Here is a 15,270-nt window from a genome sequence, read left to right as displayed (position 1 = left end):
TTCATCCCCTTAAAGACTTTACGACAAATCTTCCCCCACCTCGGATTTCCACACAAGGTGCAAGCTACTATCTCGCTTGTACTATCCAAACTGGATTATGCCAATAGCCTCTACCATGGATCATCTCTATCTGTTATGAAAAAACTACAACGTATCCAGAATTCTGCAGCCAGGCTACTACTACATATAAAGCCGCAAGCCCACATCTCCCCTGCCTTGAGAGCACTACACTGGTTACCCGTTGCCAGAAGATGCACTTTCAAGCTGCTTTGTATCACCCACAAAGCTATACATGGAACAGGACCGCTTTTTATCAGAAAGAAAATGACCAAATACATCCAACAAAGAACCCTCCGCTCAAGACTGGCATCCCACCTTAGAACACTACCATACAAGAAAAAGACTATAGGTGGTACATCCTTCTCCGTCCAAGCAGCCAAAATATGGAATTCATTACCCCCAACTATAAGAGCCACAGATAACTTTCTGGTCTTCAGAAAACTACTCAAGAGTTGGCTCTTTCCTTCATAACCACCTTTTTCAAACAACTATGAACTGCATATGCCTATGTGGATAAATATATTTTTCAGATTATATGTATATTTCTATTTATTTATAGTTTCTTTGGAAAATATGTATTGCTACTATGTCATAATAATAAAATATACACACACTCTTTAAACCTGTCTGACTAAGTATTTTTACCCATGATTCTAATTATGTATTGTATGTGCATATATGTGTGTGTGTGTGTGTGCATATATATATATATATATATGTGTATATGTTGTTTCTGTGCTTGGCATGTTCGTGGATCATTGCATGGCTCCTGGTTTTTTTTGGGTTGTTATACTGGATATCTATGAATTCCTGCTCTCATCTTATCACACTTATCTACACATCACTCTTATGTCATGTCTCTATCAAACTATCCTCCATTCTCACTCTGACTCATCCCAAATCCTTTCTACCACTTTCAACTCCTAAATATCTCTGCCTAAGCTCTTCCCTCCACATCGAACTCACCAAACCTCACTCTACCTCTGTGACCTCCCACACAACCCTACTAAATTCTCCTGCATTCATCTCACCCTGCTACTATGCTCTCCCTAACCCTTCCACATACTCTTCCCCCTCCACCCCCCTTCTTTGGGTTGAGTAAATGAAGGATATACTCCCAATTAACACTTCTGGACTTATTTCCTCCTCCACCCCTCCATTACTCCAGTCTAACTAACAAACTCTCATATCCGCGGCTCAAATTAACTCATAATAATACTGTACTCATTATTTAACGATACTAATCCATCACTAATTCTTGTTGGGTTCCGGAGTAGCGTGCTACTCATCGAATAGCGCTTCGACGCCTCGTCAGGGGTAGTAAGCGCTATATAAATACGATTACAATACAATACAATACAATTCGCTCCTTACGCTTTGGAAGCAGTGACTACAAAGCGAGAATTGGCAATGCCATTAGGTCTGGCACTAAGGGGATGTTGTATAGTAATTTGAAGCATTACAAGTATATATCATTCAAATGGATAAGTATTTGTGTGGAAGCAATAACTATAGAATAATATTGGTGTGTGTTAAATGGTCAGGTGACAGTTGCACTGTCAAGCCAGACCTAAAATCTAGGTAGGTTAATGCCCTCCTCCCATCTGTGCTGCCACCAGAGGAAAAACGCAACACATCTAGTTATGTAAGACACTTTTTAAGATATATTTTTAAATGCATTTGAGTCAGAAAAAAACAGCATTGCAACTGTGGCAGCACAGGTAAGAAAGAAGAAGGGGCACTAAGAGTTAAGGCGAGAAGGAGAAGGAAGGGGGAGGAAGGGACGCACGGTATGTAACTATTGCATGTCATCGTAACAGTCTTACTTAATGCCCCCATCTGCATTGGCCCTAATAGGGCAAATTTGACACGATACACCCAGAAGTGAAAGAACAATACATAGCGTTGTAATACAAGAAAGCCTTAGCAGCAGGAGGCCAGGCTTGGCCAGGCACTTAACAGCTAACAAGATACATCATTGGACCTTTGTTTATCCGTCATAGCGGGTCCCTGTCTACCTATCATGCCTGGCATGCCACCAGCATTGTTAGCGGCACAGAAGTCTGCAAGATAGTGTAAAGGCAAGTAATACGTTTGTGTGGTGATGGGTTAGTGAGCATGTGTTCCAGAGCCTGAAGTGTCGGAGGGAGAGCTAGGAATATGTTGTGCAATGCTCGGCAGGAGGCTCTTAGCTGGTAGGATAGAAATATTTCTACTGTAGTGGGAGGTGAAGTTTCAGAGGCTTCAATTGTATGAAATTGGCCTCGGGATACAGGTCGGAAAAAGTTGTAAGGTCTCATCTGCGTGCATGCGTCCTGGTCCCCATGTCTTTCAGGGATGGTAACTTAGGACTGAGCCCTAGAGGTATAGAGGGAACGGAAAGGCAGGGTAGCCAAGTGTGATTCCTCAAGCCATCCCATGCCCAACGCACACACTCCATCGTGTCTATCTCTGCCCTCGGCGCCTTGTAAGATAAGCAGAGTGCCATGATCAGGGGCCAAGGAGCTGCACGATAAGTTTCTGTGGTAGTGTGGGGCTGAAATGGTGTTGGGTGTAGCCATAAGTGTAAATATTGCTTCTGAGCACACAGTCCATATAGTGTCATGATAGGTGCTTCCAGATCGCCCTAAGGAGGTCCCACAAGACACTGGGTTGTTTAAGAGCCCAGATCAGTGCTACTAGATTGCACCTTAGACGCCACTGAAAATGAGCTTTAATGGGGATAGATATGTTAAGAAAAAGAGAAAAGAACTTTGGTAGGATCACCATTTTCACTATCGCAGTCGGTCCAGAGGGATACCATGGCAGTGTAGACCATATCAGTATTCTGTCTTCCAGCCATGTGACCGCGTGGCCATAATTGACCTTCTTGAGTTCATCTGGATCTCTACTGAGCCAGATGCCCAAATAGCTTACTGGGTCAGATGCCCATTTCAGCAGGTAGTCGGAATGGAAGGGCTGGGTTCGGTCAGTGAGAGGAAATAGTATGGACTTGGACCAGTTAACCTGTACTCCAGAAAAAACTCTAAAACGTATGATCGCTTGAGTTATTGGGCAAGGTTCTCTTGGGGCTGGCAAACGTATAGGAAGATGTAGTCCACATACATTGAAACCACTAACCCCCATGTCATGTAACCTTGCCAAAGGTGCTCCGCTAGGGGCTCCATTGCTATAGCAAAGCGAATTGGCGATGGTGGACAGCCCTGGTGTGTTCGATGAGTGATCGGAAATAGGTTTAATAACATACCATTGAGTCGTACGCGAGTAGTGGGTAGGGTGTCGAGGAGTTGTATCTGGCGAAGGAATCGCAAGCTGAACCAGAGGCGTGTGACTAGTGGGAAGAGGTAGGCCCATTCAAGTGAGTGAAACACCTTTATGGCATAAAGTAGGGCAGCTACTGCCAAAACCTGGGGGTGGAGATGGTGCTTGACTGTGAAAATAGTGCGGAGGCTGTATGATGTTGAATGTCTAGGGATGAATCTGGACTGGTCAGGTCTCACAATTTTGGACAGTAGGGGTGAAACAAAATTTTTTGCAAAGATCTCGTTAACTACATTGATCATGGAGAGCGGCGTGTAGGAGTCGCATTGAGAAGCTGGTTTATCAGGCTTGAGAAGCGTCACATTGACTGTTTCTCTAAGTGATGGTGGTACAGAACCAATTTCAAGAGATTCTTCAAACATTGCTAGCATATGAGACACAAACGTGTAAAAAGCTGTAGCTAAATCGTTTAAGCCAGGCACGTTGTCACCTGGTAAAATCTGGATAACCTGTACTGTAGGAAAGTAGCCTCTTTCTAGCACCGTTACCCCCAATTTTGGCCTGTTTGAGAGTGTGTGACAGTGTGTTTTTCCTGTGTCACTGGCATCCTGCTAGCCAGGACCCCAGTGCTCATAGATAAAAGTCCCAGTGCCAGCAGGTGACATCAGAGACCCCTCCTGATAGGTCCATACCTGATAAGGTAGCCAATCCCCCTCTCAGGGCTATTTAGGGTCTCTCCTGGGGGTTCTCTTCAGATTCTGCTTGCAGGTTTCCTTCAGGAATCATCTGCAACAACTTCAGACTCTTCTGACCTCGGATCAACCGCAGCCTGCTCCAAGAAACGCTGTAACTGCAACAAAGTGTCACCTTTCTTCAGCAACCTCAGCAACTGCAACAGTTTCCACGGTGTGCATTCTCTGGGGACTCCTTGTCTTCATCCTGCACCAGAGGGACCGAAGAAATCTCACGTGGAGTGACAGAGTCACTCCCCTGCTCCAAGCAGGCACCTTCCAAGGCAACGACCGGTACACTGGGACTCCTCCCACAGCGATGAGCGTGCTCCTAAGGTCACAGAGGGTGAACATCATTGACATAGACTGTCCTCAGGTCCTGCTGACGCAATTTGGCGGAGGTAAAACCTTGCCTTTCCTGAGAACGACGGTACCCCTGTGTATTGTGTCTTCTTTGTCTCCTGAGGCCTCTGTGCACTGTTTGCAAAATTCCTTCGTGCATAGCCTGGCCCAGGTCCCCAGCACTCCACCTTGCGAAGCTCAACTCGCTGAGATGTTCCCTGGTGGTGTGGGACCTTCTTTTGTTTAGCTGCATCAACCGCATTTTGCACCTTCTTTGAACCTGGATCATGCGGCTTCTGGGGGTGCTGGCTGGCATCCTGAAAGTTCTCTAAAGTGCTAAGAGCCCCCTCTTCCTCCTTACACAGAGTTGAGGCCCCCAGGTCCCTCCTGGGTCCATCCAGCGCCATTTTTATGAAAAATTATTTTTTGTCGTAGCCAAGGCTTGTTGGCGCCTTCCAACACGAAATCTCGTCTGTAACGATCTTCACGCCGTGGGACATCACGCAGGAACCCGCTGGCATCTTCCTAGGGTGCATTTCTGCAGTCTTCTAGTAACCGGGATCCTCTTCTCGGTTGGCAGTGGCTCCTGGCCTTCCTAGAACTTCTTTCGACTTCTGGACGTGGTCCCCTTCCTTTACAAGGCTTCAGGTCCAATTATCCAGCAGTTGTTTTTTGCAGACTTGGTTGGCTGCTGCAAAATCCCCAAAACGAGGTGTAATGTGTCCTAAGGAAACTTGCAGTACTTTACTCCTGATTTTCAGGGCTCTGGGGTGGGGTAATTTACTTACCTTTAGTGTATTCTTACTCTCCCAGCGATTCTGCACACACTACACTTGTCTAGGGGGGAATTTGTGATTCACATTCCACTTTTTTGGTATATGGTTTGTGTTGCCCCTAGACCTATTTTCTCTCATTGCAATAGGATTTCCTACTGTTTGCATTGTTCTATGACTATTTACTTGTCTAATTTTGGTGTCTAGTGTATATATTGTGTATAATACTTACCTCCAGAAGGAGTATTGTTGCTAAGATATTTTTGGTACTGTCACCCAAATAAATACCTTTATTTTTAGTAACACTGAGTATTGTCTTTACTTGTGTATAAGTACTGTGTAACTATAAGTGGTATTGCATGAGCTTTGCATGTCTCCTAGTTCAGCCTAAGCTGCTCTGCTATAGCTACCTCTATCAGCCTAAGCTGCTAGAACACTACTACATTCACTAACAAGGGATAACCGGACCTGGTGTAAGTACCCAAGGTACCCACTACAAACCAGGCCAGCCTCCTACATGTGCCATATCTTCTAACATAATCGGTGAATCCAGGCAAGCCCTGACGGCCCTCTCCAGTCATAAGAGTTGGATAGTGTCCAGATACTTGATCAGGTCACCCTTGTTGGGCACTGGGGCAGTACAAAACTTAGAGTAGGAGAAAGGCATTGTACCCAAAAGCCCCGTGGGGTGGACTGGAAATTTAAGTTATCATCGAGAAATCCCACTACATGGTTGAACGCTCGCAGTTTGCTTGGCTTACTCAGAAGGGTCTGGCCTGGGCAGTCTCCCTCCCTGTCCTGTGTTTCATGGTTTAAATAGTTAGTTTCCCAAGTGGCCTCTTCAGAGAACTCCATTGTCTTATTTCGAATAGCGGCCAACATGGCCCGGTCGTTCGATCAGAAATACTCCAACTGCAGAGCATGAATTTCACGCTAGAGTTGTGTGAGCCTCCCCTGAATGGCCTTCAGTACACCCAATTGTTTTACAGTACATGTACACGTATAACCACCTTGAAGGCTTCCCACAGCATGGACGTTAAACTTACTGAACCCTCAGTATGTGCAGAGTATTCCACTATTTGCCTGTGAACCTCCTCGCAGAACACCACATGGCGTAGTGCCCTGGGGGCAAACGCCAAGAGAAGGCGCAGGGGGCCATCTGGGGGATTAGTGATTCTATCATGACAGTGGCCTGGTCCGAGCGAGTGGAAGGTAAGTGTATCACTCTTGTATCCCAGGTCAGGGCATCTCGGGAAACCAACCAGTAATCATTTCTGGACCATGCATTATAGTGGAAGGTGAGGCAGGTGCCCTCCAAACTATCACTGAGTGTGTGTCTCCAAATGTCTTGTAAATAATTGTCATGAATAATCGTATTAGGTTTCAGTGCAGCATTAGGATGAGGGCATCTAGATAGCACCCGAACGGTCCAGCCTACTGTCCAGTATCATGTTAAAGTCACCACCCTACAGTATTGCCCCTAGCTGAGGCCTGTTATCAGCCCCCAGAGTTTGGGAGAGAACTCGGGGTCATCAGTGTTGAAATCTTAAACAGCTGCTAAAATAACAGGTTGTCTATGCAAGGCACCTGCAAGAATGACATAGCGACCATCCTTGTCAATAAGGGTGTGGTTTTAGTGCCACTGAAGCCCTCTGCGTAGCAGAATGGCAACACCTGTGGTGTAGCTAGAGTACAGGGAGGAATAAGATCCTCCCCAACATCTGGCGTGCAGCCCTGGAGCTGAAAATGTGTGAGGTGGAGCTCCTGGAGTAAACATATATCCACCTGGTCTCTGGTGAGATGTGCGTGTACTAAGTGAACTTTCCTGTGGTCATTGAGCCCACAGATGTTCCAGGTGAGGCACTTGGTTGATGTTATAGCACAGTGAGGTAGAGGTGTATAGGGTATGTGAATGTGTGCCATGCAGTATTCGATGTACAGAGGGGTGGGAGTGAAGCAGCATACCATGTCAGGGACTGTCAAGGGAAACAGAACAACAGCAAAACTATATTTAGCAACCCCAACCAGCTCCCCTCCTACTCCAACCCTCAAACAAGGATGAGTAGAACATTCCCGCCTCTTTCCCCCCCACCCCCTCCCAGCACAGCACCCCACCTTAAATGCAGTAGAAAGTCTGGAAAACATCTTTGGCGGCGGAGAAGAGCTGGGCAAATGACCTGCCAAGGTGTGGCTCGGTGGCCGAATAGGTTGGACAAGCAAGCTCTCTATATATAGTAAAATAAAGTTTGTGAGTTTGGCAGCCCTTTTGGGGTCCCAGCTGCCCATCACGCTCCCAGGTTAGAGGTAACTGAAATGCATGTTCATCTGCTCGCTCCCATCTTCATTAGAGCTATTGCTGGGGAGCCAGTCTCTTATTCATTGTCACTGAGGGGATTATCATCCGAGTTGCACCGCAAGTTTCTTTTTTTGTTTTTTTTTGTTTTTGCGGTGACGTGTTTAGCAAATTTGATGACAAATTTGAGGGCTCAATTGTGCAGTTGTGAAAAATTGAGGTTTACCTTCGAAAGAGATGCGTAGTTTGGCTGGGTTATAACAAGGTGTAATGAATATCTGTTTTTTTGGAGGAGTTTCTTGTCAGGTAAGAACTCCCGCTGGACCGACAGGGGGAAGTCTGGATAAAATAAGTTTGTTTCCCTAGTAGTGAATTGTCTGCCACTCTGGTAAGGGGGGGGCATGGTCCAAGCAGGCAATGGGCCCTTTCCAGAATAAAAACCTGGGATGGGGCCTCCCCGAAGAGTTCACGGAGTATGGCCTTCACAAAGTCCTCCATTTTATTAATAGCTGTGGATTCCAGAATCCCAGTAATCCTGACATTTTGCGACAGCACCTTGCTTCCAGTTCATGATTTGTAGCCTTAATAAGATCGAGGACTTTGTCCATTCGCAAAAGATGTTCTTTGGAGTCAGCTTGGGCATCATCTGCATGAAAAACCTGGTTCTCCAGGTGATCAGCCTGTTTTCATGCTTGTCCACACGCTGCTTCGTATGATCCAAGTGGCTGGTAAGTATATCTGGTTTCACATCAATAGCTTTCAGGGTTGGTCTTTACATTGACTGCAAGTTCTCAGAGGTCAATATCTTAAGTGCATGATGTCTGAGGTTACTTATATTGTCAGATACATAAGTGAAATATATCACAATTTTCTCCAGAGCTGTCAGCGGAGACCTCCGGCCATAACTCCTGCTCAGCCTGACGGGTATGGCACTTGGCTTCAAATGTAAGTTTTGATTTACCAGCATCGTGCTTGCCCATAATTGTAGTGCAGGGGGAGTGAGTGTAGAGGCAGTGGGATGCTCACAAAGTCAGTAAGCAGTGTTTGTGTGGGGCGGCAGGGATCAGGACCCATGGATACATTAAGGCTGACGGAGATTGGCAAGTCCACATAGGTGGCTTAGAATGATTGTGTATCCCCCCAGAACCCAATCACTCGCCAGCTGGCTGTCCTTCTGGGGGGCACAAGTAGGCTTGGGTCCTGGATCAACAGTTGAGGAGACAAGGGACAGGCAGGGCAGCAGCCCCACAGTGGATGTCCACAGATGAATACAGGTGATGCCATATGTGGCCCCCCCACCCAGAGTGGCCCTCAATGGATGCATGAGAGAACACATCATACAGCACCAGCGGTGGTGGTGTCCACTCCTCACAATATGTTCAAATGTATGCACAGTGTAGCCAGGCTGTGGTGGCACAAGTATGGCGAGGGTGAGTGAACTTAAGTTGAGTAATGCCAGACCCCCTTGAGCCTGCCACTCCCTGTCTATTTTGGGGGGCACAAACAGGTTCAGAGTCCCAGAGCAGCTGTCCAGGATGAGGGGAGCAACTAACGTAATGGTGCTGTCCATGGATACAAACAGGATATTGATCAGAGTTCTTTCTCCCTCAGAGGAGTAATAAAATAATACGAGGGAGGAAAACGAAGGGGCTCTCAGGTAGGCAGCAGTGGTTATAATGTTCTTTTCCCCTTCTACTTGGAGGTGTGCGATGTGGCAGCCGAAATCGAGGCATGCCTCGCAACCAGAGACAAGGGGGTAAAAAGGTTATGGTGCACTCACCAAGAGCCCTGATCTCTCCAGGCAAAGTTCTCATAGGTCCATTGGGCCTGTGCAGGCGAGTCCTCAGCAATCCGTCCATATCCGGCGAGTGGCACATCAGCAGGGGGCCTGCGGTAAATATACAGGGGCTGGCCACGCTGAGAATCATCTCCTGGCCGCTGCCCCTCACCGCAGCAGCAAGGGAAGTCCTGAGAGTGACATCAACAGCAGCCAGAGGAGTCCCGGTTGCAGGGTCGCACGCCACGCCCACACGCAGGCCAAAAGTACTGAGAGTACTGGGATGGCTGCAGGGGGCCAGTGGAGAAGGAGTTGGGGCTATCCTCACTCCAAGGCCCCCACACTTCAGAGCAGGTATGTCCAGCAACTCTGGTTCCCAAATAAGTAGTACAAGTTGGCCGCACCCCATTCTCCAGTGGGCTGGGATACGCACCTCCACACCCCTAGCTGTAGGAGAAGCCCTGAGTCGCAAATCTCAACAGCAGCGTCTTCTCCCCAAAGCGGCAGCCGTGGTTTATATGAGTGGCAATGAGTCCGCAGTTAAACGGATCCGTGCAGGATTTTGTTTCAGTCGGTGGAGCCATATAGAGAGCAGCCCTCCTAATGTAAGACACTTTGATAGCTTTTCACACAATGTTGTGTGTGCGCGCCCCTGAAAGTTCAAACTCAGGCAGCTAGATAAATAAACAAAATGATCACAGCTGTGTGAAGGGCAAGCACTTTTCAGGTTGAGCTTAGCAGCGCGCAAGCGCTGCTTTTCTGACGTGTTGGTATGTATCTGGCCTTTTAACCACGCCCACCGCCCAACCATCACTATCACTCGTTCATGGGCTTGCCTTTCAAAAACACTTTGTTTTCATTGGTAACTGCTTTACGTTTGTCCCTCTTTAGGGCCGTTTTGTTACCGCCTTGGGCATGGACCCTGTACCATGGATAATTGCACTATTGCCGCTAACTTTGACTGCCAGCGAACTTTTTTCCTTTTGTCTCTATCCTTCATGCTCACGGCGCCGCTTTGAATCGGCTCGCTTATGTCAACTGTTTTACTTTTTATTTTCAGTTTGTGTGGCAAGAAAGTTCCAGTTAGAAATTTACAATGCTAATAGCTCTAACTCGAGCAAATGCAAGACCTATTGCATTGCAAATGCTAGTTTGTGGAAGCAGCCAACTTCTACCCAAAACATGTAATGCTGTCTCACAATATGTGTGTGGAGCCAAAGCCCCTTTCCAGTGAGGCTCACATAATTGTTTGATGACAGCTGCACTGTCAATCCAGACCATACTGATCATTGGTTGACAATGTTTTGCTGAGAAAAACAGTCTGATTTTGAAGACCTTTATATTTAGCAAATAACCTGAGTAAATGACTACTAACAACATTGAAAATAAATTGGATCACATTGGAGGGTAAGAAAAGATTTGAAAAAAAAATAGCAAAACCCACCATAAGAAACATGCACGTTAAAAACTGTTTCACTTATTGGTATCCACATCTTATGTTGTCTTTTATATTTGAGAGCTACCCGTTCTGTATGCACATATATAGGCCAACCCTTTACCACAAAATATTTTCGTTACTGACTACCTCGTACATCTCCAGGCCATGTTTACTAGGCTGTCGTTGGTAATCTATACTTAGAAGTAAAGGGGCCAGGTGAACTTTGGTGGATGTATGTATGCGATTTTGGAAGAACGTGATTCTTCATGTCATCCGTCATGCAACGTTCATCTTCATCTTGACAGAACATATGATTTCATATCACAATGTCTATGTAAGCAGTCTGGTTTTACAAAAAAAAACCTTAATTTAAAAAATCGCAATACATTGCATGCTGTCTGATGTAATTTCTATCTTCAGATACTTAAGTGAAATATATCATAATTTGCCATTGGGAACGAGTGGGTCTGCTCAATAATAGAATTCAAGAAGGTGTTTAAACTGGGCACACACATTGTTTCAACTCTGTTGAAGTAGGAAAGTTGTTTCATCGGAAGTGTTTACTTATAAATCAGTTTGACCAGCAAGGAGCCCGGTTCAAAACGTTGTATAAGGACACATCTCTTCATATTGTCAAACAAGAGCGGTGCCACCAGGCCACCAGGAGTTATCCAGAACTTCATACTGTGCTAGATACTCATGCAGAGGTTGCTCGATGTCTGTTCGCCTACATTATAAGGGAATGAGGGATGCATATACATTTGCAGTGTTATAATTTACGAGGACCTTTTAACCTTTCAGCTACCCTGGGACTGAGTCCATGCCCCCGGCGCATTGCTATCCTCTTCATAGCAAGGGCTTGTATGAGAACAGTGAACCTACGCACACACACACACACACTGGAACTTACCTGCTGTACACCAACAATGCCAATAAAAGGGAATGGTTGCAACTGTTAACACAAATGTCTTAATTAGAATTTATTAATACATGTTTACGTATTTTGAAAATGATTTATGTAGAAAAATGAATAACGTAGAAAAATAATGTGATCGTTTAAAAATGTGACCTCGGAGATTGGCCACCACTGTTCACGAAATGTACTAAAATATCATTAATCCATATGAATTATTGAAAATACATTAGAATAATGTAGTAATATGTCATACTAAAGGATATGAATTATGTTATTGCTTAATTAATTGTAGGCCTTAACTTAGAGAGTGCTTTGGCCTAGTTTTGCCAGGCCTCATGCAGAAGCTGTATTTCCTAGTGTTTAATGAAAAATGCTAACAGAGTGAACTAACCGTGAAATACTCATTGTTTTAATAAAATGCTTAGCAGAAGCTTTCTGTGGGAACCGACGGACAGGAGATGAGGTCTCTCGTAAATCAACTAAATGTGTGTAAAGTGTGCCAAGGGTTCTTTCCCAGGACGCGAACAATGATGACACTGACTGAAGACAAAGATGCAACAAGATGTATACCTGACGAGCCGGATGATGAGAACATCGTAAGGCTGATCAATCAACTACATGTGAACTGTGAAATAGTAGAATTCATAGATTTGGTAAAATGACATTGTTGGGTAGAGTAATAACGTATGATTAATTGACCTATTGGAAATTGGGTGATGGTTTGGAGAACTTTGATATCAACGGGACAGAGGAGACCAGATTCAGATTTGTCCGGATTTTGTGAGGCGATATTGAGAAGAGAAGATTCGAGATTCTGTCATTGAGCTCATGCTCTTTGAGAGCCTGATGTTTTGATGTTCGACTGATGACCTGAAGACAAAGACCGATTCTGCTTGCTGAACCATACAATGGATAGGTAGATATGACAATGACTGAATTGCATTTTCATGCCTTTTCTTTCTAGGTACCAACTGCGCCGACTTAGTACTTTCGTTTAGGTAGATGTTTTCAAAATTTGTGTTCTAAATTGTTTTGCATGAAGCCCCACATGCTGATGCTAATTGGAGTTAATTGAGGTTACTCATGTGACGACTGACAAATTATAGGGACAAATGTTGACGGACTATCTTGCTGAACTTGATGGATGTCATAGTTTTACTGAATTGGGTTTTATTAATGTCTTGTGTTGATGCCTTATAATGTCTTTTGATTCAAGCTTTGATTAGATCACATTTTCAGCGACTTGCTGATTAACAAGTGTTATTAGAATTGTTTGATTAGAGGTGATGATTAAAATTCATGACCTAGTATTGTTAACGAATAGCAAATAAACTTACTAAACGTATAATTAAGGTGTGGTTATTCATGACTGAAGAATCATGGTGTGTGAAATTTACTGACTCCATTTATTATAGATTTGACTAATGGTTATTGATTGTGTGTTGATTATTGATTCTGTGTGAAAACTATGGTAAGAACACCCTATACGAATCAAAAGGTTCATCGACCAATACGCGCCCCCTTGTAAGTTTACTTATTAAGGACCGACGGGCCAATACAACTTTTATCCAAAGATGATAGACATGCCTTTGAAAATCACACTTAAGTAATCCGCATTATCTGGATGTCCCCAAGCTAGATGAAGAAATCGCTAGATGAAGTCTGTCTCTGGGATAAGACCTCGTTTACAAGCAGTCTCCACCTCAGCCCCATTTTGCCTTGTCCCTTAGGTTTTTAATAGATCACGTGCAGGAATTTGATACCTAAACGTGTATGCCTACTGTTAAGTGATGCAACCTTAGTCTGACATCAATAAGAATCCCATTACCCATTAGTAAAGTTCTGTTCTAAGTATTGGCCCCAATTTTGCCTAATACCCAGATACCAGCTCGTCTTACAGTCCAACAGAGCCTTGTAAAATCAAGAAACTAGCCAACAAGGACTAGTTAGTAAAATAGATAGGAGTGGTAATGAACTTGGCTGAGTGGGAAAATACAGGTATTTGCTCCCTAATGTATTGCTAATACAGAAAAATATCCAAGGAGTGAAAGTCGACAATTCCTTCAAAATCTACGACCTATACTGTCTGCCTGGAGAATACCACTCAACACACACAAATGTAACTTAGTTGATGAGCCACAAGGGGCTCCTTTGTGAGGGCCAGTGAAGATTTGTTGGCAAGGGGCAGAATCCAGGAATTAAACTGCTCTTGACCTGCTTTGATTCTTAACCTTAACCAGGTCTATTTGTTGCATGCAGCCTTCTTTATTTCAGTCTACAACGTTGAGAGCCCTCTAATGTTCTGAGTTGAATAGACAATTCCACATTCCCTTCCACCATCAAATGTGGAAAATGAGGCCATGAGCGACAGCAAGACTAAACAAATTGCTCCTCAACAATTTAGTAATACAATTGGAAATCTTGTGTGGTTGCCTCCTATCTCAAGTGAATCAAATTTTGTAATTGTGAAGACTGCCAAAGAATGTTTTAAGTAGCAGGATTGTGATGTTCAAGAAGAGATATAGGAGCTTAGGCTGAAAAAGCAATTTAATTAAGGTGATGTAACCCTCTAAAGAAAAGGGAAGCACAATCCACCACTTTACGTGATCAGCAATTTATTTAAGCAAACATGTACCACTTTCTATAATAGTTGCCACCTTTGGACTGAAAAAGCCTAAGGAATCCTAGGTTGAATTTTGCAAATTTAGAAATTTTAGGTGCTCGCTAAATTATATTCCTAAAAAAATACACAGCTATAAAATGTTCAAGCTTGTGCAGCAAAGGCACTTAATTCTGCATTCTCCGCACACATACACTCTGCTACAAATCATTTTGTACGTGAAGAAACAAAGTTAAAGTTTAACTTGATTTCCACCTGACCGTGCTGGTGTTTTCGGAAATTAGACCTCTCATGTTTACTGAGGCATACCTAAAGCTTAGGGTAAAAGTACTATTTGGATTCTCTCAAGTGCACAAGCTCCTGTTGAACCACAGGTGTTCAGGTAAATAGACGCCTCATCTTTACACTAGACCTGATCATGTCATGAGAATCTACTGAAGGCAGTCCACCCACAATAATGTTGTTTTTAAGTAGTTTCATTTTTTAAACCAAAATGGCACCAGCTCTCTTCCTGCTGCATAGTCAACAATGATCAAATTTTGAGTGAAGTTTGTTTACTCGTAATAATGAGAATGTCATGTTCACTATGCTTTTATCTGCATCATTTTTCTGGGTCATTTAGGTCTCTCATACTTTATTAAGCGTGTATGTTCTAGAAAATTGTATGGTGACAGTAATGAGGTGCATCAACAACATACATGTTTAGTAAGAACTAAAATGCCTGAAGAAATCTAAGAACTAGCAGGCAATGAGAACCTTCTGCTAGAAGTATTTCCATGGGCCCAAATATGTGTCCTTAGATTTGTGAAGTTGTCCTATTATTGGGATTTGAGAGGATAGTGATTCATTGAGTCAAGCAACATATTTCTGACAACTTTACGTGCCCGATTGCGGCAAACGTTGTAGTTTGGACCCATAAAAAACACAGATGTCTCCAGGATCGTTCGGTTCGTCAAGTTGGGAAGTCTGGTTTACAGCCAAACGTGAGTTTATTGGTTCTACAATTTACAGTTTAACTAAGAAGACTAAAAATTTTCATCATTTTTGTGGCCTAATAAT

The 15,270-nt window shown here is 44.1% G+C and overlaps 1 protein-coding gene across 2 annotated transcripts in view; it reads left to right on the top strand.

The window, feature by feature from the left end:
- The window catches only part of STK4 (serine/threonine kinase 4), a 214,606-nt gene that overhangs the window by 181,934 nt on the left and 17,402 nt on the right, over nucleotides 1-15,270 (top strand). The window contains exon 11 of one of the 2 annotated variants that reach the window (XM_069243538.1): nucleotides 12,017-12,935. The exons of the other annotated variant lie outside the window; for it this stretch is intronic. Coding sequence (XP_069099639.1) covers nucleotides 12,017-12,253 — 237 coding nt within the window. The 3' untranslated portion in view covers nucleotides 12,254-12,935. Of the gene's footprint in view, nucleotides 1-12,016; nucleotides 12,936-15,270 lie in introns of those variants that run through there. 2 annotated transcript variants of the gene reach the window in all.

The sequence above is a fragment of the Pleurodeles waltl genome, chromosome 7, assembly GCF_031143425.1.
Source record: "Pleurodeles waltl isolate 20211129_DDA chromosome 7, aPleWal1.hap1.20221129, whole genome shotgun sequence".
In the NCBI taxonomy this organism is placed as follows: domain Eukaryota; kingdom Metazoa; phylum Chordata; class Amphibia; order Caudata; family Salamandridae; genus Pleurodeles; species Pleurodeles waltl.
Note: the sequence above shows the minus strand (reverse complement) of the source record. Positions and strands in the feature narration are given on the sequence as shown.